The following is a 24,225-nucleotide window of genomic DNA, read 5'->3' as shown; positions in this document are numbered from 1 at the left end:
GGTGGAAATAGTGATGGTGTCCCGGCCCAACTTCCTCGTGAGTAGTGGTCCGTGTTCAACCTGCTGAGTGTAATGTGTGGGGATGCACGCAATGTGCACGTGGGAGAGGGCAAGTACTGCTGTCGTCCAGGAGACTCCAGGTAAACCTATTCTCATGGGGGACACACAGTTAGGGCTCCAGGGGAAAGAAGTACAAGCTCCTGGCAACTAAAGAGCCGCAGCAGGCAATTAGGGGTTCACCAGAGCCCAAAGCCAGGTGACAGCCACAGAGGTTCTTTGAGCTAAGTCAAGGATTGGGGCATCTATCTTTGCCTTATTTCCTCCTACTGCTCAGTGTCCTGCTGTGCCATTCCTGCTTATGGGGACATGCACATCGCACAGGGAATCAGAAAGCAGGATTAAGGAATGAGAGTAAGGTCAGGAGGAAGGTGCTGGTCCTGGGAAGAATTGAGCCCTGGACTCACACCCCCATCAGGGCCCAGAATGAAGCTGGCTTTCCAGGACAGGTGAGGCCCCAGGGTAGCTGCAGCATCAGGCTAGGAATAGGTGCTAGCAGAGAAGGAGCAGGCAGGCGTAGTTAAGGATTCTGTCATTTCTTTATTGGGGCAGGGGTGAACATCATTCTGTAGAGGTCTTTGTGCTGGCCTGTGTGCATTATCTGCACAGATGTGCATATGCATACACACCATGACAGTGCTCTGGGGCCGGGGACAAGGTCAAGCTCTTCTCACAGACAGGGATTAGAAAGAGGCTGCTTCTGGATCCTAAGGCTGTGGTCCAAATCAGGAGAGAAGCCATCGATCCCAAGCCAGGGTGTAGCTGACAGTGCTGGGGTCCAAGTGCTCTGCTGGGAAGAGCTGGGGCTGACAGAGCCAAGACTGTCCCCCTCCCTACCCTGGACTGGTGGTCAGGTCCAGCCCTACTGGAGGCAGGTTCTCAGGCTCCTTGTGGCCTCAGCCTAGAGACCCTGAGTACTTCTTAGGCCACTAGGGCCCTTTTCCATGCTAGGCACATCAGAGGACAACTCTGCGGTCCAGGTGATCCCCACGTCCACTGCGCTGGTGTCTTACTTCCAGGTGCTGTTTCTGGACTTTTTCAAAGTGCTGCAGCAGCTCTGTGTAGTCGATGCTGGGCGAGTCACCTTTCTGGGACTTGGGGGCAGCTTTTAGACAGTCTCTGGGAAGATGGACAGAAGTCAGAGTCAGTGTCTGCATCATGGTAGGTACTGGTGGGATTCAGCCTCTGGGCATCTGTGGGTCCCTGCCCAGTAACATCTTCCCAGCAGCCAGACCCATAGTGCTTAGGGTCCCATGTCCACCCCCTTTCCTGCAGCTGGTGGGAACAGCCGACCCTGCTTGGATGTCTCTCAGCCTGTGGGCTGTTGATGGCGCCCGCCCGCCCGCCCGCCCAGAGCAGGCATTGCATGGGGAAGCATTTCCTGTTTACCAGTGGCTCCCTTTGGGGTAAGAGCCAGGGCTAGCAGCCAGCCAGGAAGGCAGCTGGGGCCTGGAACAGGGTCTGGGGAGAAGGGGGAGGGGGCAGCCCAGCCTTTTCTCTGTGGTATGGCTGGGATTGCAGACAGCTGGGATCAGTGAAGTCTCTCTGTTGGACTCATAACTTGGCAGGCCTCAGGTCCCAAGGCCTGTGATCACTACCTGCTCCCAGAGAAGAGCTTGTCTTACCACAGGCCATGCTGAGGGCACCCACCCACCCGCTGCTGCCATTCTTAGTTGTTCTGCAGAGCAGTGCATCCACAGCATACATGGTCCTCCCAACTGATGGACCAATCCTGTTGCCTCCCATCAGCTGGGCTTAGCTTGCCACTCAGGTCCCTGACCCATTCCCAATGGTCCCTCCAGCATAAACTTTTTCTGTTTTCCACACTCCTTTCTGGCTCACTGGCTTAGAGGCCCTGGCAAAGGGTTTCATGAAGACTGTGACCCACTCAGCTAAGCAGACTCTCTGGGACCTTGGGGTTGGTGAAGAGGCCCCAGCCTGGTTGGTGCTGACGGCACAAAACTCCTTTCTAGTCTGTAAAAGAGGTTGCCACAGGAGACAAGTCATGGCCTGAGTTGCCTGGTGTCCAGCCCCAGCTCAGGTATGAGATGGACAGCTACATACAGCTCTATGACTCTGAGAGCAGGCAGCCCAAGGCCTGGTACACCTGGCTCCTCTACCTTGAGTAGGGAGACACAACAGAGCTCCCACAATGGCACCTTCCCCAGTGAGGCTGGCTAAGTGAGAAAAGCCAATGGCTTTAAGCCTGAAGGCATTGCTGTGGCCTGTTGAGCTTCAGACCAGGACGAGGGCATAACTGCTCCCAGATGCAACTTTGGGAACCTGAGTCTACCTCCCACACCCTGGCCCACACTGCTCCTTTCCTCTCTTTCGGGGATGACACACACTGCCTGAAACATCTTAGCATCTGTGGCCAACGTTTTCCTGGGCCTTGAGCCACTGCCTCCTGAGCCAGGCTTGGTCACTGTTGGCTAAAGAGTGAAAGTGGCCTGGTGATGCCCACTTGGCTGTCATTTGGGGGCTTCTGCCCCTGTCTGACTCCCTGGATGAGGGGAGGGGCCTCTGGCCCAGCAGCTGTTGGTAGAGCCTCTGTCCTGGAGAACAACCAGACTCCTGAGGGGCAGAGGGACCTAGCGCAGGCAGTCCTAGGTCCAGGGTGTGTCTAGCCGTTATCCAAGCCACTTAGTCTGGGGCAGGAGTGAGATTCAAGACCACAGAGATGACACTGGGGATAGGGTGGGATGTGTGCCCATAAGTCTACACACTGTCATAACAACACCATTAGCAAATGGGGGGATAAAAAGAGCAGGGACTATTATGAGGAATTGAGGAATGTTCTCCTTAGTTTGGTCAACTCGGCACAAATGAGTTACTTGGGAAGAGGGAACCTCAATTAAGGAACTGGCTCCAGCAGACTAGCCATTGTAGGTATGCATGTGGGACATTTTTTGATTAATGATTGATGTGGGTGGTGCTACCCATGGGCAGGTGGTTCTGGGTTGTACAAGCAACCAAGCAAGCAAAACAAACCATACAGAGCAAAAAGTAAGCTATAGTGGTCTTTGCTTCAGTCCTGCCCTGACTTCCCTCAGTGACTGGACTATTACCTGGAAGCATAAGGTGAAATAAACCCTTTCTTTCCAAGTTGCTTTTGGTTAGTGTTTTGCCACAGAAAGAGAAAGCAAGCTGGAACAAAAAGATAGGCAGACTGGAGCCTGGGGAAACAGCTGTATCTCGCTCTCTGGACTCCTCCACGGCAGGGGGTCCTTCCTAGCTGTCACAAGTAGCCTTGCTGCTTGCTTGCCTTTATAGCCAAGAGCACCTTGGATGATGATTCTCCTGCCCTCTTCACCGTCTTACCCACCATGTCACACACGACCTTCCCCACAGTGCTCAGGTACAGGGTAACAGGGATGCCCGGCAGCAGGGTAGATGGTGATTCACAAATCTAGAGCTAGCACTGTCCCCTGCTGTCCTACCCATCCACCTGGCACTAGCTTTTCTTTCAGAGGATCTTTCTTATCTCACCAGGACGGTCAGAAAGCCTGAGAGTGGCCTACGGCCCCAGCCCTTGGTGAGAATGCAGGGAGAGTGGGCAGTGAGTGTGAACCTCCCTGGCTGTTCTGGTTGTAGGCCGGCTGCCTGCCCCAACCTGGGCTGGGGCTACTCACAGCCCCTTCCCACCCCAACCCTGCAACCTGACTCCTCCTCCAGCTGTCTGATGTCCTTCCCATCTACTGTATCCATGCCCGTGTCTACATTCAACTTTCCCAGGCCCCTGTACAAGTTCGAAGGCTACCCCAACACCTCCTGCCCATTTAGTACACATATGCATCTACCAAGAAATTTGGAGCCCAGAGAGGGTATGGAAATCTGCCTGAGGCCACCCAGCAAAGTTATGGAGAACTCAGCCCAGATTCCATTCTAGGCTTGAAACCATTCACTGACCCACATTAGAGTCTTTTACATAGAAGAGTCATTCCTTGGGCTCAAGAGTAGCAGGGTTTGGGCCTGGCCTGGCCTGAGGCCTGCCCCAGGGCAGTACTCTTCCTGCTGCCTTCTCCCTTCTTCCTTCTTGTCAGTCCTACCTGGATATTGTAGGGTCACTGTAGAAGTCAGGATGAGGAGACATACTGTCACCTTAAGATCTTTCTACTCTCAGAAGGAGATGTCCATTTGGGAGGGACCTAGACACTAGCCCAACCCCACTGTGGTGTCCCTGAACCTGGGGTATACTTAGCCCACCAAAGATTTCAGAGTTCACTTGGTTGACCCCCCAGAGCTGATGAGACACAGCTGACTGGGAAAGGGGAAGGGAGGGGTGGACTGGGCAGGGACAACCTATCAGGCAGGTCTGGAGGACACAGGTCACCAGAGACCTGAGTGCATCAGCCTTATCCTGAGGCTGTCTGCGTCTACCCGAAGGGCAAATGCCTGAGGCCTTCGCTGCAGAAAGGCGCCAGGCCTGCTGAGTGGCTCCAATGGCCTAGGAGGGAATTCTAGACACACAGGGCAGCTGATGCAAGCTGGGTGCACTCCATTCAGCGTAAATCTTCTCAGTGGCTCTGCTTGTTTCCATGGTGACCTGACAAGTGAAATTTTCCATCTCTGATGCCAAATGCCTGTGGATGAGGCAAAGCCTCCAAGGGTTACCAAATATAGACACAGCCCAACAGGCTGTGGGGCCAGGGCCAGCAGAGGGTTCAGGGTGGGAGCTTGGAACCCCTTGCCCAGAGGGTGCCAGGCGGGGCAACTCAGCCATGTTTGTCCTGAGAGCAGGACCCTAGCAGAGGAGAGCAGCAGGTGCACTGGTTTCCTATTCCTCTGGAATGATGGTGGGCAGGTCCTGATGATGCCAGAGCTCTCAGAGGGCCAAGCTTGAGCATCTCATAGAATGGACTAGCAAGGTATCTAAGCCTGTGAGGTGCCCAACACTGGGCTCTATCTGGCTGTCTGGGCTTCCACTTATTCTTCGTACCTGGAGCTCCTCTCTCCAGGGACTTCTGCTGGGCAAAGGTTTCAAAACTTAGGCCTGGTCTCTCTAAGCTCCCCCAGCCTGCTTGGGAAAGCATGGCTATATATTTCTGCCTTTTAAACACTCCCATAACCTCCACCTTGGGATCTGCCGTGGATATGAGGATAGAAGAAAGGTAGTTGTGGAGTGAACAGGGTTAAACGACAAAGGGGTAAGGTATGGGGGTAGAGCACCTCAGCAAGCCCCTTGGCTCTCCATGGAATAGGCCTGGAGGCCGAGGGCAGCGCTGGGGCCCAGCACTCACTCGGTCTGCAGCAGCTCAGGGTTGGGCACACACTGGAGCCGGTGGGAGAGCAGCTGGAAGGCACTGCTCTGGGGCAGCAGCATGAGCAGGCCGTACAGGGCCTTCATCAGGTACGGGTTGTTCTTCACGTCCAGCAGCTGCAGGCGGAGATCTGCAGTAGGGCAGAAGTCAAGGGTCGGGGTCCTGGCCCTGTGCTAGAATACACTAGCCCAGACCTCCTGTTGCACTACCTGGAAAGACCTGGAAGCACCCTGGACCTAGCACTGCTAGGTCAAGACAAACCTGCCTTAGATTTAAGCAGTTGCTCCTCCACAGGCAGCCAGGCCTGGGCCCCTTCTCTCAGAGAACTTTAGCCATTTCCATGACCCAATTTCTCCCTACCCACCCATTTGACTGACCTATCTAGCAGCCCCCTCAGCCTAAGACCCCCAAACCTGCTGTTGGGCTAAGCCTACCTTCCCTAGGCTCAGCTGCTTCCTTATAATGAGGGCTGGGGGCTGGGGGCTTGTAGAGTAACAGATTCCCCAGTTGGCGCTGCACGTGCCAGCACGTGAGCTATAAATAGGATGAGCTAGAGAGAAAGCGTGGATTAGGGCTTTGCTAAGGGAGGGCAGATGGGAAAATGCCTTTGTGTGTAGTGAGGCGCACACCAAAGCCCAGAGTGTCCAGGAGGTGATCTGGATATCTAACTTAGACCTCGCCCCTTCAAGGGCAGGGACACTCTCTGCCCAGCATCTATGTCAATCCTAGGAGTCTGGACCTGCTACTGGCTGGCTGCACCTCAAGGTGGCTAAGCCTATCTGAGACCTGACAGGGAGACCAGATTGGAGAGAGGCTCCCCTTTCCCTCCTGAGCCTCTGTAGGACTGCTCTGCCCACATCTTAGTCTGGGAGATATTTGTAGACACTGAGGCACACAGTTCAGAGAGTAGACTTGAGTCTTGGAGACTGGTTGCCTCTCAGTAGGAAATAGAGTCTGGGAGGATGCTGGAGCCTGAGCAGTCAGGCCCTGGGGCCAGGTAGCAGAGGACTGGGTGGCCTCTTAATGCCTCTTCTATCCCAAGAGGCAGAAGTCATGGCACCATGATACTATAAAATACATATCTGAGATTCATCCAAGTTTCCTAGCACAGAACTCCTATAATCCTCAGTCTCTAAAGCAAAGTCTTTCATGCTAAGGAGCTGAAGGTTGAGCTGATCGTCAATGGCCAAGGTAAACCAACCATGCTTAAATAATGAAGCTCCCATAAAAACCTAGGATCGGGTTAGAAGCGCTCTCCTTTCCTCCATTTCCACTGTAGTGTCTCTTATGAGAAGCAACGATGGTGTTTCCTAGAGTTCTGGGAGACACTCAAGCAAAGCAATCAAACCGAAGAGCTTGTGGAGCCCTGATTTGTAGCTGGGTGCTCAGAAGCCCAGGGCTGGCGAGACTGGCTGCTGGCTCCAGGTAGGCTGCACTGGAGGATGCTCAGCCAGAGGAAGGGACGAGGAGAGACACCTGCCGGGGTACGAAGAGCTGGTCTGCAAGGTGTGTGCACAGGGAACTGTTTTGTTGTTCAAGATAAGGTTTCTCTGTGTAGCCTTGGTTGTCTTGGAACTCGTTCTGTAGACCATGCTAGCCTCAAACTCAAAGATCTGCCTGTCTCTGCTTCTGGGAGCTGGGATTACAGGTGTGCGTCTCCACTGCCCAGGCAGGCAGCCGTTCACCTGCACACAGTTGTGGAGAAGCCTGAGCCACTCCAGTTCTTTCTTCCGCTGGGCCTCGAGGAAGCTTGGCTTGTTTAGCGTCTGTGTTGTCAGCGCCTTCTCCATTTTATACCTGAGGATGAGCTGCTCAGGGCTTCCTCTTGATCGCTTAGACCTGCTTTCAAGTGAGTCCCTTTACCCTGTGAGGCTCTTGGGAAGTGAAATGCTAGGCCGGGCATGCTCTGGACAGGCTGAGAAGAGGTCTTTCTCCTGCTGTCTCCAGGGTCTGAGTCAAGGCAGCATCTGCTGCTTAGAGCAGCTGGTCCTTTAAATGTGGGGGAGCTGAGCCCCGCATTTGTTTTCCGGTCCAGGGTAGAGGATTCACTCAGGCCTGAGATGCTGACAAGGAGCAAGGGCCTAGGTAGCTACCTAGGCTAGGAAGGTGGCGAGAGCCAGGGCCGCCTCTGGCTTCTCCACTACACTGTAAACACACGTGTGTTAACTGGAGAGCTGCCTGCTTTGGGGAGCAGGCGCTGCATGTGTGGAGGCGCCAAGAGCTGTGCTTGCCCAGGCAGCCGCTGCTTTTGCACGTTTAGCCTGGGTGTTACTCACCAGGCAGCTCTCGCCCATTGGCTCCTGGCACATGCCAGCTCCTGGGCAAGCAGGGATACCTACAACCCCAGAGAGTCAGGGCAGAGCAGCAGGCTGGGGAGGGGCAGCTAGGGACAGCCCAGGGCAGGGTCGGGTTTTAACAATCTGGTGGGTTTCATGTCAGCACTGGTCTGTGTGTATATGACCCATTTTGAGGAAATGGACAGAACTAAGTTCTGAGGCCATGCACCACATCCCATTCCAGGCGGCCCCTTATCACCGATCACCACCTTCTCTGATATTATAGTCTTGACATTCGAGAAGACTCCTGGGGTCACTGCCCTCTTTTTCTCTCCAAGCTCAGTTAAAAGTGGTATCTGAAATTGGCTCCATACCTCCCCCTGCCTCCAGGCCAGCTGAAGGCCATGGTAGGTCTACGGCCCTGACAGGATCTTACATGTAAAGATGGGGCACTCGATTAGCTGCACCAGTTTGTCCACCTCTGTGAGGAAATCCACTGTGACTTCCAGGTCCCCACTGAGTGGGCAGTCAAGGAAAGTCTCCTTACTGGGAGTGTCTTTGCCCAAGGAGTGGTGAAGGATGAACTCCAGGGAGTCCACCTGAGCTTGGGCTCAGCATTCCATGTGTCCCTTCCCCAGACCTAGTTTCCAGTGCACAGTCTGGGTCTTTCAAAGTGGGATTCAGCACATGACAGACACACATCCAATCTCTTCCTGTCCCTCTAAATGGGGCGTGGCTCAGCTGTTCCTTTTGCACGGGTGTTTGGGTTCTGCTCCTGAAGGGGTCTCTGCCTACCTGGTCCCAGGAAGCCACTTACTGTGACCCTGCATCTGGGCAGGAGAGGCTCCTGGTTTCTGCCTGAGAGGACAGCTCATTAGCAGGCCAGGGAAGCTTAGAACTGGCCAGTGGGCTCTTAGTTTCTGGGTCACACAAGTGGCCGAGAAGAGCAGACTTAGACTGTGGAAGGGTGCCATGCAAGAACACTTGACCCTTCATGGCCTTAATTTCTACGTCATCACAGCAGGAAGTAAGTCTTACTTCCCGAACACTGTTCTGATTCTAGGTCATAAAACATGTTCAAAGACGAGGCTGTTCTGATTCCCGGCAATAGATTAAAAAGTATTCTGATTATGGATGCCTTTTGGTGAGGCAGGCCATTATGCATCCTGTGTATGGGTGGTGGGCTCCTGGTCCTTCTTGAAGTTTCCAAAGTTCAGACCTGTGAGACAGTCCTGTAGGTTTCCCCAGCATATTCTATACCAAAGCCTCTTCTATCCAGAGAGAGAGAGAGAGAGAGAGAGAGAGAGAGAGAGAGAGAGAGAGAGAGAAAGAAAGGAAGAGAGAGTAGGAGGAGGGGCTAGCAGGAGATACAGGAAATTGAGTACCTGTCTTCCTAAGGGAGGAGGTGGGCCAAACCTCAGCCAGTCTCCACTCCTGAGTTTTTGCAGCAGGAGGTCTAAAGGGGCCCTCTAGAAGGAGCAGTTAACAGCTCCTTCCTGAACACACCACAGCCCACAGCACTCCTGGTGGGAGGCCTTGGTGATATCCCAGGCCCTGGAAGGTAGGTACAGGAAAATGGTAGCAGGGTCATTCTTGGCCCTCCCTGGGGGATGACAACAAGAGGATACAACTTCTGGATGAGGTCATAGGCATGGCGGTAATTCTGGGTGAGGAAGCAGAGGGATACGGTGGTGACTGGGTTGTGGCACCAGGAGCGGTACAGGCAGCAGAAGAGGTTCTGGCTTTCCTGAGAGAGAGGTAAAGCAGTTAGAAGGGTTGGCTTCTGGGGTTGGGGATTTAGCTCAGTGGTAGAGCACTTGCCTAGGAAGCGCAAGGCCCTGGGTTCGGTCCCCAGCTCCGAAAAAAAGAACCAAAAAAAAAAAAAAAAAAAAAAAAAGGGTTGGCTTCCGATCACTGGGTCTACAGGACCTAAAGGGGGAAGGACCTTGAGGGGCTGTGACATGGAGCTCTTGGGGGGCAGCTGGGACGCCAGCTCAGCACTGGGCTGTGTTTGGCAGCCCAGCTGGGAACGAGCTGTCACAAAGGAAATGCTGACAGCTCCTTAGACCCTGTCATTACCTTCTGGCCTCACAGAGTCACGTAGCAGTGGCAGCAAGGGCCTAGCCAAAAGTGAGCCTACCACTGGCAAAATGACAGTTATTGTCTCTTGGAACTCTGTGGCCCCAGAGTCTGGGCTGGGAAGAAGTTTCCTCTGGCCCAGGCTCCTCTCTCTCCCTCAATCCCATCTTTCCCTCCTTGGTAGTCCACTTCATACTCTCATGGGCCCACACTGAGGGAGCCCCGAGCCTGAGGAAACTTCTCAAGGCTTCTGCAAATGTCTGCAAGGAACCACAGGAAGAAGGCAGGGCTGTGGCCTGGATCATTCCAAACCACTTTGCCTCAGATATCCTCATAGACATTGGCTTAAATGCCCTTGAGTCTCCCAGGGAGAGGTTGAGGTAGGGTCATGCTAGGCAGTGGGCAGAGGCAAAGTGACCCAAACCCAGATTGGGAGATAAACCCCTGGTACTCATGTACTCATGATGGCACTGGTCCCTGTAAGCTGAGGGAAGTCCAGTGTCTTGGCTTTCTGGCAATCTCTCTGCTCTTTCTGACCAACCTTTGGTTACCCTAAGCCAAAGCCTGGGGCAGGAAGCAGTGAGGTGTCATGCATTTTGATGCATTTATGATGACAGGCATTTTACGAGACAGATGTGTCCAGCTGGGAGAGGGGCTAGAGCAGAGAGGAACACAAGGAGAGCAATTAACCCTTTGTTTCCCAGCAATATTTCAATTTTTACTATGAGAAAGGGACCTTGCTAATCAGAGCATCCCAGAACCAGCAGAGCCTGTTTCAAAATGGACAGTGAGTGAATGGTGGGGGGAACTGGGAAGAGCATGTGGACCTGGTCTTGGGCAGTGAAGACTCCCAGTTTACCGATCTCCACCCGGGGGCAGCTGAGGAGAGGGCTGGGTACCTGTGCACCCACAAGCCTAGCTCGGGGGTCAGAGGGGAGTACCAGAGTCTTCAGGTCCTTGAGTTGGTTTCTCAGCTGGAAGAGCTCAGTGGAGGTGAGCAGGATGGTATTGAGGGTGTGCACCATGGTGGACGCAAACTTGAGGTCCTCTTCCCGCAGCAGGATATCTGCCATCGAATGGAAGATGTTCTCTGCATTCAGCAGGAGGCAGAGCTGTCTGGAAAACAAGTCAGGAAAGGTCACACTCAGGCTTTTCAGGTCTCATAGGAACCTGCTCTTTAAGGGCTATAGGGGCCTCAGTGCTGGGGTATGCATGGGAAAAGGACCCCAGGCATGGCAGCAGCACACAGATCTCTTTACTTCCCAATATCAACTACTTGACCTAGAAACCGTAGCACACAAGCTCTATTTGTACCTCTTCTTCCTCAGAAAACTGTCAGGCCTCTGGCTACTAGGAATGCATGGAGATACCTTCCTGGGATTTCACATTTATCAACAAGTCTGTAAGTTCTATCATGTGTGTCTCCTGTATACATCAACAATGCCTCCCTACACCAAGGTGGTTCTGCCTCTCTTTGATCTTACCTCTCTATAGTTCATCTTCATCTGAGAATGTCTCCACACACAAGTCTCTTGGGGTGAGACTGCCTGTGCTGTTCAGTTCCAGCCTGACTTGAAGGGACGGATGCAGGTTGCTGCGCCCAGCGGCACTTGTTGTCTAAAGTGACCCTACGTCCACCAAGAGGCACAGGGAGGTAAAACGACTGAACCACAGTGGTGCCCCCCCTGCCCCACACACTTCTCAGAAAGAGCCTTGGGGTAAGAACTTGGTTCTAAGAAAGAGGCTCTGTGACAGAGAGAACCTGGAGAATGAGGAAAAGCAGGCTTCCCAAGGTTCCAGTCAGACGTGAGGGGCCTGTTGATGGAGCAGGGTGGGCAGTGAGCAGCTAAGTGTGCATGCTTCCTGTTGGATAGGGACTAGTTACCTTGTCCCCATGGTCTTTGGTCTGGAGCTGATGACTGCTGCCTGCCTGACTATCCTTGTACAGGGAAGCAACAGCACAGAACTAGACAAGGGGCAGAGGCTTTAGGGTCTTGTGTACTGAATGATATGACCACCCTTTGAAGCAGCATGCCTCAAAGTTACTTCTTGTATGGGACCTGATCAGAGCTGAATTTCTTGCTTCAGTAATGGCTTTGCAACTAGATTTGAGATGAATTCTGTCACACCCCCCACTCCAACCCCAAACCCCAGAGCACTTGGTAACGGAGAGGCAAACCCATAAATCCTGAATGTCTCCAGCCTAGATCTCACGGACAGGGTAGGCTTGGGCAAGAGACCATGAAAGATGGCCAAACAAGGTCTGGGTATGGTGGGGTCGAGCTGGGGCTGGGAGGAGGGAGGACCCATGAACAAGGGACTACTGAATCTCCACTGTATACCCACCTGGGTAAGAAATGGCCACTCCTATGTGGATGGGCAAAGACCTTGGAACCCTGTGGTCTTAAACAACCAGGTGACCCCAGTACGTCAACATAGCAATTTATTTCTTAAATGGGGGCAATACCTGTCTGAAATGGGGGGAGCAGCCAGATGGTCGTGGGAAGACGTTTGGTGCATGGCACCGGGGGAGAAGCACCTCTGGTACAGATGACAGTCAGCAGACAGGTGGGAGCTGTTCTGAGAACTCAGACAGTGCTTTCTACCCTCTGTCTACCCCTGGAGGAGCCCTGTCTCCAAGGCCATGGGACAGAAATGTTCAAAAGGGCAGGCTGGGGAGAAGAGGGTACTGACAAATGGCTGCAAGTGTCCACTGCCCACAGCTGCTGCCGTTTCCATGACAGATAGCAGCAGCTGAGTGGCTGCCAGGCGGTGCTTCCCAAGGACCCGGGGTCAGCCAGGCTGGGACTTGCAGAAGCCAGAGCCTGGGTGGCACTCACGTTTGGATGGGTTAGGGATGGTTTGGGCATGCAGGGCAAGGCTGAGAAAAAGCATGCAGGCACCGTGGTCTCCTGCTGTCCCAGGGAACCTGGGAAATGCTGACGGTTCTATACGTCAGGGTGGGAGAGTTTTCTGTAAATAATCTAGTTGCCGCTTGTTTCTCCCTACCTCACCTGACTGCCACATCCCCTTTTCTCTGGTCTTTGTCTCCCAGTGGGCTTGAGTCCCATGAATATGTTCAAAGTGGCTTAGAATCAGTGACGTCCACATGTGCCTCCTCAGCCCTGGGCCTCATTGAAGGGACTCCAGAGGGGACAGTCCCTGTGGATGTCTCCCAGGCATTTTGAGCTTCACGGGCCTCAGTGCACCTCTTGGTGTCCCTGCAGGTTTACCTTCCCGCCGTGGTAAACACCATTGTGCTGCCAACCTAGCCAACCTAGCTTCATGATCACTAGCTCCTCCTCACCCTGGGCCGCCATGCTCAGTGCTTTGCCTTCCCCTCCCCACCTCAGCACTGTCTCCTCTGGGAATGGCCCACTGACCAGGGGAAAAAAAAAATCAGCCATGTCTTGCTGGGTCAATCCTAAGACACCTCTCAGTCTGACTTCCTGCTCATTAAATTTTTTTTTTTTAATTTTAAAAATACTTATTTTTGGGCTGGAGAGATGGCTCAGCGGTTAAGAGCACTGACTGCTCTTCCAGAGGTCCTGCGTTCAAATCCCAGCAACCACATGGTGGCTCACAACCATCTGTAAGGAGATCTGATGCCCTCTTCTGGTGTGTCTGAAAACAGTGACAGTGTCCTCACATACATAAGAAATAAATAAATAAATCTTAAAAATACTTATTTTTTGGGCTGGAGAGCTGGCTCAGTGGTTAAGAGCACTGACTGCTCTAACAGAGGTCCTGCGTTCAAATCCCAGCAACCACATGGTGGCTCACAACCATCTGGAATGGGGATCTGGTGCCCTCTTCTGGTGTGTCTGAAGATGGCAACAGTGTACTCATAAATAAATAAATAAATAAATAAATAAATAAATAAATAAAATACTTATTTTTAATTGTGTGTGTGTGTGTGTGTGTGTGTCTTATTATGGGTACACAGAGGCGGGGGACTTGAGATTCCCCTGGAGTTACAGTTACAGATGGTTGTGAGATGCCTGGTGTGGGTGCTGGGACCCAAGCTTGGGTCCTCTGTGGTGAAAGGAGTGTAACTCACAAGGCTAAGCCTTCTCTCTGGCTCCTCCCACACTAGCTCTGACAAATCTAAAAGGCAAATCCAAGCCAGCCTCTCCATTTCCTCAGGCCTCATCCACGGCTTCCTGTTGGACCCACTGTGAAGCCCAGCTCCTGCTGCCAAGCACAAAAGCTCTGCAGCCCCTGCTTGACGTCCTTTGCTAGGGACACCTTAGCCTCTGGGCTGCTCTTCTGATGTGGACCTCACCATATCTGTGGTCCTGACTTATGGCCCTGGAGGTCTCAAGTCCACTTTGTACCCTGGGGAAAGCCTGGGTCTGAGGTGCCTTCTGTCTGCCAGCCTAAGAGCAGGCCTGATTTCTTTCAGAGCACCGGCCACTGTGGCTGTGCTTTTGCTAGGCTGTTGTCTCTCACACTAGAATATGAGCTACAAAGGCACGGTTTTGTCTGTGACCCTCAAGTGCCTCCAACTAAGAGGGCCTGGTTTGCAGCAGCTGCTCTATCACCGTGGCTGGGTTTTACTGCACGAAGGGACCTTGCTCATTTTGTTCAAAGGCTTCAGGTACAGCACCTGGAAAGCGGCTCAGTGGTTACAGCATCTGCTATGCAAGCGCATGGACCTGAATCTGGAGTCCCCAAATGCACGAAGGTGTCAGGTGTGTGTGACAGCAAGCCTGGGAAGGTGGAAGTGAAATCCTTACAGTACCTTGGCTAGAGTAGCTATATCCATAAGCTCTGGGTCTGGTCACAAAACCCCGCCCTAATGAGTATGACGGAAGAGCCGCTGAGGACCATACCCATCATCAACCTTGGGCCTCTACCTGCTATGTGACGTACACATGCACACCCACATATGAAAAAGAAGCCCCCTCTACACATGAAAAATGGAAAAAGAATAAAAGGCTCATGGGCAGGCTTCAGATACTACTGTCCCCACTTCACTCACGGGCAGGCTGCAGCATGCTGTAAAAGCTCTGGCTGTCAGAAAACAGACATCTAGACATGAACTTACCCCTACACCAAGTGTGTCAACCCAGAGCTACCCTGCGCTGTCTCCTGACTCCCCCAGGGAGGCCAGTTTATCCTAGGAAGTCTCCAGAGCATGTGCTTCCGTGACAGCCTGAAGGGCAGGCGAGAACGCAGTACATGGCCAGGGCAAGAGGACCAGCTCTGTCCAGTCCAGAGTGCTCACAGGGGAAGAGGCGAGTGCTCACACCTGAGGGAGTTTTAAGTCAGAACAGGATGCTTGTATCTCCTCTGTCAGGAAGTAGGGGAGGGATAACCTCAAATCCTATCACAGGACCGCACAGGCAGCCACAGAGTCCATGTGCCTAGCCCTGGCGTGTGAACAAGGTCTTCCTGTGCTTTTTTGCAGTTCACAGAGAAGAGTAGTCTAAGGTCCAGGGAGGACCCATGCCACTGTCACACACATGATGGGGGAGGGAGGGATGAGACTTTGGAAGCAGGATTCAGCTTTCTGACCTGAGTTTGTCCTCATCACTCGGCCTTTTGTGTGCCTGTCCCTGCCCATGGGCGGCCTGGCAGATGGCTGCCTTGCAGGGCTGCTGCGTCATCACTTCTCTGCTGAGTCCCAGCTCGGCTTGAGCTGCCTGCTTGGCTCTCAAGCATAGCGTCAATAATGGAACACAGCTTGCAAGCATTACACATTTGCCCATATTTTTTAATACCCATATTAAAGTGCTATTCATCATGAGACAACGGCCTGGAAAGTGCTTGGGGACAGGCAGAGAGGGGGTGGAAGGGAACATAAATAGGGTCGGTGAAGGCCTCCTATGCTAACCTGGACATGGGTCCATGTCTCTGCCTATCAGTAAGAAGCTCTTCATGGGGGGCAAGGAGCCAGTTAGTGGCAGGAGGTAAGTGGCTAGGGATGTGTGTGTGTGTGTGGTGGTGCCGGGGGAGATGTGGAAAGAAACTCAATTGGTATAATTGGCAGCAAATGGGTTGTTGGTCCCAACTGGGGCTCTGTGCCTATCAGGCACAGCCCAGAGCCTTGTGGATGTAGTTTTGCCCCTCACCATTCAGTGCCTTTTGGGTGCTTCCTAGGTGGGTGATGACTGCTTCCTGCTCCTGGAAGTCTCTAGGGCTGAAAACCTCTGGGACCCAAGAGAGGAGCTGTCACTTTCCCCTCAGAGTTGAGACAACACTGCTTTGTCCAGAGATCTGTGGAGGGCCAGTGTCTGTTGGAAGTGCTGTAGCATTACGGCCTGGCTGCTGTGAACTGTTTATCACTGTCATTTAAACTACCACCACTGGTCAAAAATCTGAGAGAAGCTCCATCCTTGGAAAGCTGGTGGAAGCTTGGTCCCCCATACCCCCACCCCTGGGTACTCATCCATTAGCTCCGAAACTAGGGAACCCTGCTCCAAGGCAGTTGGGAAGAAGGTCTTACTGGTTTTGTAGTGCCTTGCGCCCTTGGGTGACTCCAGAGCCACCAGTTACTCTATGTGGCCAGGTTAGGACAGGAGAAAGCTTGATCTAGAGCAAGAGAAGAGCCAGGCAGTAACAGAGGTCTTTCTCGTGTGCCTTCCTTTGCTGTTTTCCTGGGGAATCTGAACTTCACATTTGGTGTTAGAAACATTCTGACGTGCCCTACTCCCGTCTATCCCTCAAGTACAAGCTAGCAGTTGCAAGGTCAAATGAGCCCTCCCACTCCGTGTTGTCACTAATCCTTCCCAGGTGCCACGGCCTTATGCTCCGGACATTCACATCAGCCCCCTTCCTGGATTCTTTTGGCGTTGACTCTGAGTCTCGTAAGGGCATGCTGCTACCCTACGGTTCCTGTGGCCTGACTTGTTTTATCACAGTGAGAGGGTGTGGCAGTGCTAACATATGACCTGAGGGCAGCTGGGGAGGGGGCTATGTCAATCACTGGGAAAGCAGACTGCAGTCTCTTTCCTTCCCTTCCTACCCTCAGGCTTTAGGCTTGTCTGGTTTTAGGAAGTGACAAAAGGCAGAAGCAGAAAGACCTCTGACCTCCAGCAGGGACATTTGGTGTGTGGAGGTGTGTCTGGAAGGGACAGAGAGGCTCCGGTCAATGAATGCTCCTCCACCGGATGAGCAGACTGAGCAGCCGGTGCTAACCTACGGGGTGTGTTCAGGAGACAAGCCTTGGTTAGTGGGCACAGGTGGGAAGGCCACCCAAGATAAGTAAGGGAGAATGGGGATGACTGAACACCAGGCAAGAATCTCAAGACACTCTTGACTGTCTCAATGCCACCATAATAAAATGGCCATCGGCAGAGGCTAACAGCTGGTCTGTGGGGACACTCCACTGCAAACCTGCTGAGTGAAAAGAGATGGCGGCTGGAGCGCTCACCTCCTCCTGCTGCAGCCTCTCCCGATGCCTATTAATAATGTCCATTCTGCTCCAACCCTCACTTGCCTTCATGCTAGCCAGTCAGTGACAAGCAGGAAATTCAGAGTAACCTTTAGCTGGCAGGTCTCAGGTGGAGGAGGGGTGTCCCAGCTCTTGTCATTCTCCCCTAACCCTGTCCTGGCTCCTGAGTATCTTGTTTGTGTTACACCAGGAGCAAGCTTTAGATAATTTCATCGGATACTTCCTGTCCCTGGCTCCGGAAACTGCCTCATTTAGTTCTTTGTGCCTACTTTTACCGCCTGGCATCAAGACTGTGGGTTCTTTCTGTCTCTCACCTAGGTCCAGAGGTCTCCAGTAGGTGCCTGGGAAGGTAACCTGGGCTCAAAGTGATGCCTTCAAGCCTGCCTCTGCAAGATGGTCGAGGGGCACAAGCTCCACGTGTGCAGTGCCCCCACCTGTCTGGAGGGCAGCAGGGCAGATCACTCTGTCTCTCCCACCAGCTCAGCCTTCCTGTTCAGTGTCTTCCTTCTCCTTCCAGCCCTTCATTTCCATTCACAGCGGAACCACACATGCAGGGGGTTCTTGCTTCTTCTCTACATTGGCCACTACTTGATTTTCATCTTCCCTTTAATAGCTTGAGGCCAGGGGGTGGAGGTGGGGGTCTGGATACTTTCCTCCAAATGCCCAGAGTCTCCAAGCCTGGGTGCAACCTAGCAGCAAGGTTAGAAAATGCAGAGGCCAAAGCCATCAGCAGAGAGCAGGGCCTATTCCCTCCCCACCTAACAGCTGGGTTCCTTCGGGGTTTAAAGAGAAAGCAACATCTAGTTAGAAGTTTGGGTGGGAGGAGCGGGCTCTCAGCCGAGGTTCAGAAGCTCCAAAGTCCCAGTGCACCCTGCTCTTCTTCTGTTCCCTTCTGACTCCCTGCTCCCAAGTATGAAAACTGTAAATCTGTTTTATTTCCATCAACCCTTGGCAGTGTGCCCCTCAGGGTAAAGGGAGCTGTGGTTAACTCTGCCAACTCATGCCTTAAAAATCCACTGCGCTCAATGCAGTTGATGTGCCTGATACTTACTTTCTCGGGAGGGGAAGGAGGAGGCTGCAGGGCATGACGGCTTGTTTTTCTGGGTCTTGCTGGGAGTTGATGGAAAGGGGACAGAAGATGAAGTGAGAGGAAGAAAGGGGCCTTTTGTCCTCATGCTGTTTGTCCCTCAGTTCAATAGAAGTGCCTGCCAGGCTGGGGGAAGAGTTGTCATAGACACCTGGGTGGGCTTACCCCAGCATGGTTTCATGAGGGTGGGAGCCGTCACAAGGAAGCTGACCTTTTGCTGGTCCTTACTCTGAGTTTGCTCTAGGCACTGAACTTACAGTGAACAGTGGGAGAGGTGACTTGTGTTTCTTCCATAGCCCAGGGTAAAGTGCAGAAAGCCCTGTCATAGGAAGGGCTCCCCAGAACAGAAGTTATCTTATGATGGCTGAGGGACCTACTGGGTCTTATTTTTCACATTTATTAAATGTTTTCCAAGGCACACCTCCTGGTACTACTTGAGCGTCCTTTGGGCTGTATTCAAGCACCCACTTCCTTGTTAGGATAGCCTTCGTCCTCTTGTCTTGTTACCAGTCTGTTCCTAGTATCCCTTCCCAGAACTGGGGTTGGCCCTTCAAGACCAGCTCTAGCTTCTTCTTGGGCATACAAATTTCTCAGTAAAGGAAACTGGACTGAAGGGAAGGATACATGTGAAACTGAAAAGCAATGGCTAGGAAGGACCAGGAGCCTGGTCACCTGGTGTAGCTAGAGTTCAGGCTGTGGAGTTGCACCTGAAAGGCTGTCTCAGCTGGAGTGTCTGTTGCCTTGACAACAGCTTGGGCAGGACATGGTTAATTTCTCCCCTCAGCTTGTAGGGAATCCAGGGCAGGAACTGGAAGCAGGAACCTGAAGTTGGAATGTAGAGGCCACGGAGGAGTACTGCTTACTGGCTTGCTCCTTCTTGTTTAATCTGCTTCTTTTGCCATCTAGGAACACCAGCCCAGGAGTGGCACTGCCCACAGTGAGCTGGACCCTCCCATGTCAATCACCAGTCAAGAAAATGCACCACAGGCTTGCCAATCCGGTAGGGGGCATGTTCTCAAGTGAGGTTCCCACTTCCAAAATTACTCTAGCTGTGTCAAGGTGACATAAAACCAGCTAGCATAGGGGCCAAGGGGTAAAATGGATCTGGAGTGTGCTCAGGAGTCTATGAGGTACTTGGTTTTGGTGGCTATACTTTCAGAAGCCGCAGAGGTGTGTGATTCAACTAGGTCTATGTTTGTGTCCCAGAAGAGGTGGTGCCTTACCTCTTATGCAAAGACAGCCCAGAATATGGATGGATACAGATCACAAAGTAGGGGCCTGAGGTAATGCCTTGTGCTGGAGACAGAGGCAGCACACAAGAGGACAAGGCTGGTGAGAGGAGAGGAAATGGGGGCATGTCTGGGTCCTGCTCGAAGACCTAGACTTCTTAACTCCTGCCTTCTGCCACCATGGGCATTTTCTCTGCTGGACTCTCCATTTCCTTCTATCAGTGGCTATATACAAAGAAGCGTCAGGTGTATTCTGACATCATCAGATGTGTTCTGACATCATCAGGTGTATTCTGACATCATCAGGTATATTCTGACATCATCAGGTGTGTTCTGACATCATCAGGTGTGTTCTGACATCATCAGGTGTGTTCTGACATCATCAGATATATTCTGGCATCATCAGGTGTGCTCTGACATCATCAGGTGTGTTCTGACATCATCAGGTGTGTTCTGTCATCATCAGGTGTGTTCTGACATCATCAGGTATATTCTGACATCAGGTGTATTCTGACATCAGGCAGTCTGTCTGTGGAACACCTTTCCATGCACACAGGTGTCACTGTGATGATGCCCTTTCAACACGAGGATGCAGATGTGGCACAGACCAGCCAGAGGCCTCGTCCAGGTCCAGGTGGCCATTCTGTCTAGCACCAGTTCTCTCAGCTGCTACCTCACTACAGAGCCGACCCACAGGCTCCAGGCCCAGCTGGTACAAGGCACAACTTGAAACTTGGTTTTACAAGAAGACACTAAGGATACTTCGGCTACAGGAGCCATTGGAGCCTTTTAATTAATTTTCTTCAGTGCATTCTAGGCAAGAGCTGTCTACTAATCTGCCTGCCCACTGAGGCCTTCTGAGCCCAGGTTTCCCAGAAGCTTAGTCCCGAGGCAGTGTAACTGTGAACCACCCTGCCCTTAGGACAGACATCTCCAGTGGCAGACACATCCGGTTGCAGCAATGTTGGCCTGTGATCCATATTTAGTATTAGCTGCTGGGGTCATGGCTTGTGTTCAAGGGGCCAGGAAGGGAGTGGGCCTAGAAACTGCATGCATAGCTCACAGTCAGACTTGAACTCAGGTTACAGGAGAGGGTAACAGACATGACTCCAACAGCAGGTTCCCAGAAACCTCTGTCAGGGGTCTCAGGCCAGCTGCTGCCTGAGGTCCAGAGGGGGGGATTTTAAAATAATAACTTCTGGTACCCAAGGAGATATGGTCGAAATTGCCATTCTGAATCCAGGGCTGCTACTGCCAGGGAAACGGCATCCTGCGACTTAGATTCCCTGGAGTCTCCTTGGTAACTATCGGAGAGCCACTGGCATAACTGTTTTCCCTCTGAAGTCCTCTGGGCTCAGACCTTCTGAAGCAAGACTTTCTCCTGGGAATATGCTATGGTTTCCCCACAGAGGTGCTTGCCTGTGAAGAGGCTTCGCAGCCTGCCATGCTGCTTCTGGCCTCATAGCTTCCTGATGTATATATCTGTCACCTTCCAGCCTGGCTCGCATGTTCCAACTCTTATAGGACAAAAGAAACTTAAGTCCAGGACCATAGTGGTGTCAGAACTTGGTCTCTGTTTGGCCAGACAGTGTATGGCAACAGTAAAAGAACCAGGCTACCTCTCTTCTCCACCTAAGGGCTTCATTCTTTTTTTTTTTTTTTTTAAAGATTTATTTATTTATTATATATAAGTACACTGTAGCTGTCTTCAGATACACCAGAAGAGGGCATCGGATCTCTTTACAGATGGTTGTGAGCCACCATGTGGTTGCTGGGAATTGAACTCATGACCTCTGGAAGAGCAGTCGGGTGCTCTTAACCGCTGAGCCATCTCTCCAGCCCCCTAAGGGCTTTATTCTTACAGCTTGAAAGCCCAAGGCAGAGACGGCCCCCTCCCTCCACCGGCACCACTCTCCTCTTCAACCTCAGGAGCTTGCTTCTGGTTAGCAAGCAACTGCAGTGCCCAGAGCCCAGTGGGGCTGGGCCACTCTACCCTTGAACAACTGACTGGGGTATCCCTTGCCCCAACAGCATTTCTGCTCCTACATTGTTGTGCTCACCTTCTCTCACTTCATCTAATCATTCCCAAGTGAGTCCTTTCATTCTAGGCTGAGGGATGGCTTGTCATTGCTGTTTATAGATCCCCTTAAAGATGGGTAGCACTCCCTTCTACTTTGGCAGTGTGCAGCCAGACACCAAGCTCTTGGCGGGGTTTCCTTGGTTCCTCTGCTCTACACTCTGAGCTGGTGTGGATGCAGCAGCTCCAGTGTGCGTGCGCTCATGGCCTGAGGTGACAATGCTTCCCTTCAGATACTGGCCTTGCAGCTGTGGATCCAGGCCAGGGAGCCTGACAATTGCTCGTGGTAAATGTCTCCATAGGAGTCGATGTGTTCTGAGAGTTCTAACCTGGGCCTGCTGTTTTGACTTCTGGTGGACCTCAGCTATCATGCCTGGTTCCGGCAGCGTCCTCACTCATCCATGTGGGCTCCCTAAAGTTAGAGAGACTCCCTACTTGAGGAGTTCCTGGATCTCTATATATAATGTTGGGTTCTGCACTGAGACCCCTTCTCTGGAGTGTTTTACCTTCCCAAGCTTCCAGAACAGGCCTGAGAGGTACTGTCCAACCTGCCCATTAGGGTGGCTGCTCCGGGCCCTGGCAATGCCATCTTAGGAGAACATGGGGGATTTACCAGCCCTGTCAGGAGCTGTGCGGCTGTAGAGTCTGGGGTCTGACTTGGAGATTTGGGCAGAAGGCTTCACTTCCACCTCCCCAGGTCCCTTGTCTTCATGTCTGCCTGGTATGGTACCCTACTCTCCCCTGCTGGTCTCTGCCTGCTGTGTATAGTCCTAACTTTCTCTGTCCACAGAGAAGGAGAAAAAGACCAATTTTCAGGGAGACCCAGGACTCTTCCTAGCATTCTCACCTCAGACAGTGGCTTCCCCTGGCAACCTTGTGACTAGTCTCTCCTCCTGAGGCATCAGCATCAGCCTCGCTGGGGGAGGAAGAGCAGCTAGCCAGCCACTGCACTGGCATATGCTATTCCTGCCTTTCTGACTGCATCTGATATTCACGGCGATGACAGACAGTCCTTCGTTCAGGAGCTGTAACAACCAGAGCTTCTCTGGTCTTCACATCTTTAGTCTAAGACTTCTGTGAGATTGTGTGAACTGAGATGGTTTTCTGTGGCTCTTTACAAGTGCCCACTTAGCACTGGGCTGAGCAGCGGGAAACAGAAGAGGAAGTTAAATGCTACTACCCACTACTGGCATCAAAGAACAAACATCAGAGCAGTGCACTGCAGAGCTTTCTGGAAACTGGTAACAAGTTCAGGGTCTGAAAGGGCCAGGAGTTGGTGAAAGGGCAGATATGGTGAGAGAAAATGGCACAGGGAGAACTAGGAGTCTGGAGCCAAAGAGAAGGTTTTCTTTACTTTGTACCCTTTCTTACTGCTAGCCCAGAAGGCTGTAAATATGCCTTCTGTGATCATCTTTTCAGGGAATTTTAAGATCTATGAAGAAGGCTTTGGTGCAAATGTTTCTATCCCAGGAAACCTTCACTGGATTGAATGCAGAAGAACAAGGAAGAGCCTTAGTCATGAGGTGTCCTTGAGACTCACCCTGGAAGACGCATTTGTCCCAGGACATGATTATAGCTTAGGATCCCTGTGAGCAGGATTTGAGCCAGTGACCTTCCTCCCCTCAGGATCCCACTGCAACACACTGGAGCAGAGACCAGTCAGCCACACACCAAGATATGCAGGGGACTCCAGCACCCACATGTTCTGGCCTTTGCAGAGAAGAGCCCCCTGTCCCCAGACAGCTTCAGAGCCAGGTCTGAGTTCAAGGCTGCTTGGGACCTGTACTAAAGCTAGCTCAGGCAACTTAGGGAGACCTTGCTGTAAAACGAAGCCAGGTTAGTGGTAGAGGTCTTGCCTGGCATGAGTTTGATGGCTCGTGTGGTAGCGGGTGGGGGAGAAGCCTGTGCATCTGAGAATCTGAGGATTCCCTTGGGGAAACTATCCGTGGCTGAGTCTACAGCAAGACTCAGGGACGGTGGCACCTCATCAGTGGGTGGCAGGACCCTGGCTGGGTGATATGGTGGCAGTGGAGGCAGGGCATAGTGACGGCTGCACATTTAACAATGGAAACATGCATTTTACAAATGAGAGGATCAACAGCCGGGAAATGGTATTTTTAGCTACTGTGGCTCTTTGCTTCAAAGGCGTATGTTTCATCTAAAACCAGGCAAACCTCCTACAAAGTCTGCCTGTTTGCAAGGAGTGATTAGCATAATACGAGTGGGAAAAAGAGGCTGGGCTCCTCATGGAGGCAAGAGAGCCTACTATGGGGGGGGGTGTTTCTCCTGGAATTTAACAAGTCTTATCAATGAAGCTAAATTAAAGCCCCCATCTTCACTTGGAGCAGCCACCCTGCCCTCCTGGTTGTTATCAGGTGTGCTGCTTAAATGCAGCCAGAGCTTGGCCCTGGCAGGTTACTGTTAAGGGTGCTATTTAAATATCATTTTTGGGCTGGTGAGAGGGCTCAGCAGGTAGGGGTGCTTGTTGCCTAAACTGAGGACCTGAGTTCTGTCTCCTGGACATACACAGCAGAGGCAGAAAACTGATTCCTGCAGCTGTCCTTTGACCTCCACACCCTATGCCCAACACACACACACACTAAACAATTGTGAAACATTTAACAGTGCTTTTGTCTTGTTCAATTTCCTGTAATTTTAAACTTCAGGGGTCTTGGGTTGCCCATCCAGATGTACTTTTTAGGTGGTTGGTAAGAGCCAAGTCAAGGGTAACCGAGAATGGGTGGCAGAGGGGATAATCAT

The 24,225-nt window shown here is 52.2% G+C and overlaps 1 protein-coding gene across 2 annotated transcripts in view; it reads right to left on the bottom strand.

Moving 5' to 3' along the window:
- Nucleotides 1–577: 577 nt before the first annotated feature.
- Nucleotides 578–24,225, bottom strand: part of Vac14 (VAC14 component of PIKFYVE complex) — a 101,183-nt gene continuing 77,535 nt past the window's right edge. The window contains 5 exon segments of one of the 2 annotated variants that reach the window (NM_177930.3): nucleotides 578–1,176; nucleotides 5,298–5,448; nucleotides 8,031–8,110; nucleotides 9,223–9,341; nucleotides 10,615–10,789. In NM_177930.3, the coding sequence (NP_808791.1) occupies nucleotides 1,014–1,176; nucleotides 5,298–5,448; nucleotides 8,031–8,110; nucleotides 9,223–9,341; nucleotides 10,615–10,789 (688 nt within the window). In that variant the 3' untranslated portion in view covers nucleotides 578–1,013. 2 annotated transcript variants of the gene reach the window in all.

Source organism: Rattus norvegicus, chromosome 19 (assembly GCF_021556685.1).
Source record: "Rattus norvegicus strain SHRSP/BbbUtx chromosome 19, alternate assembly SHRSP_T2T, whole genome shotgun sequence".
NCBI classification, from domain to species: Eukaryota; Metazoa; Chordata; class Mammalia; order Rodentia; family Muridae; genus Rattus; species Rattus norvegicus.
This window is presented reverse-complemented; position numbering and strand designations above follow the sequence as displayed.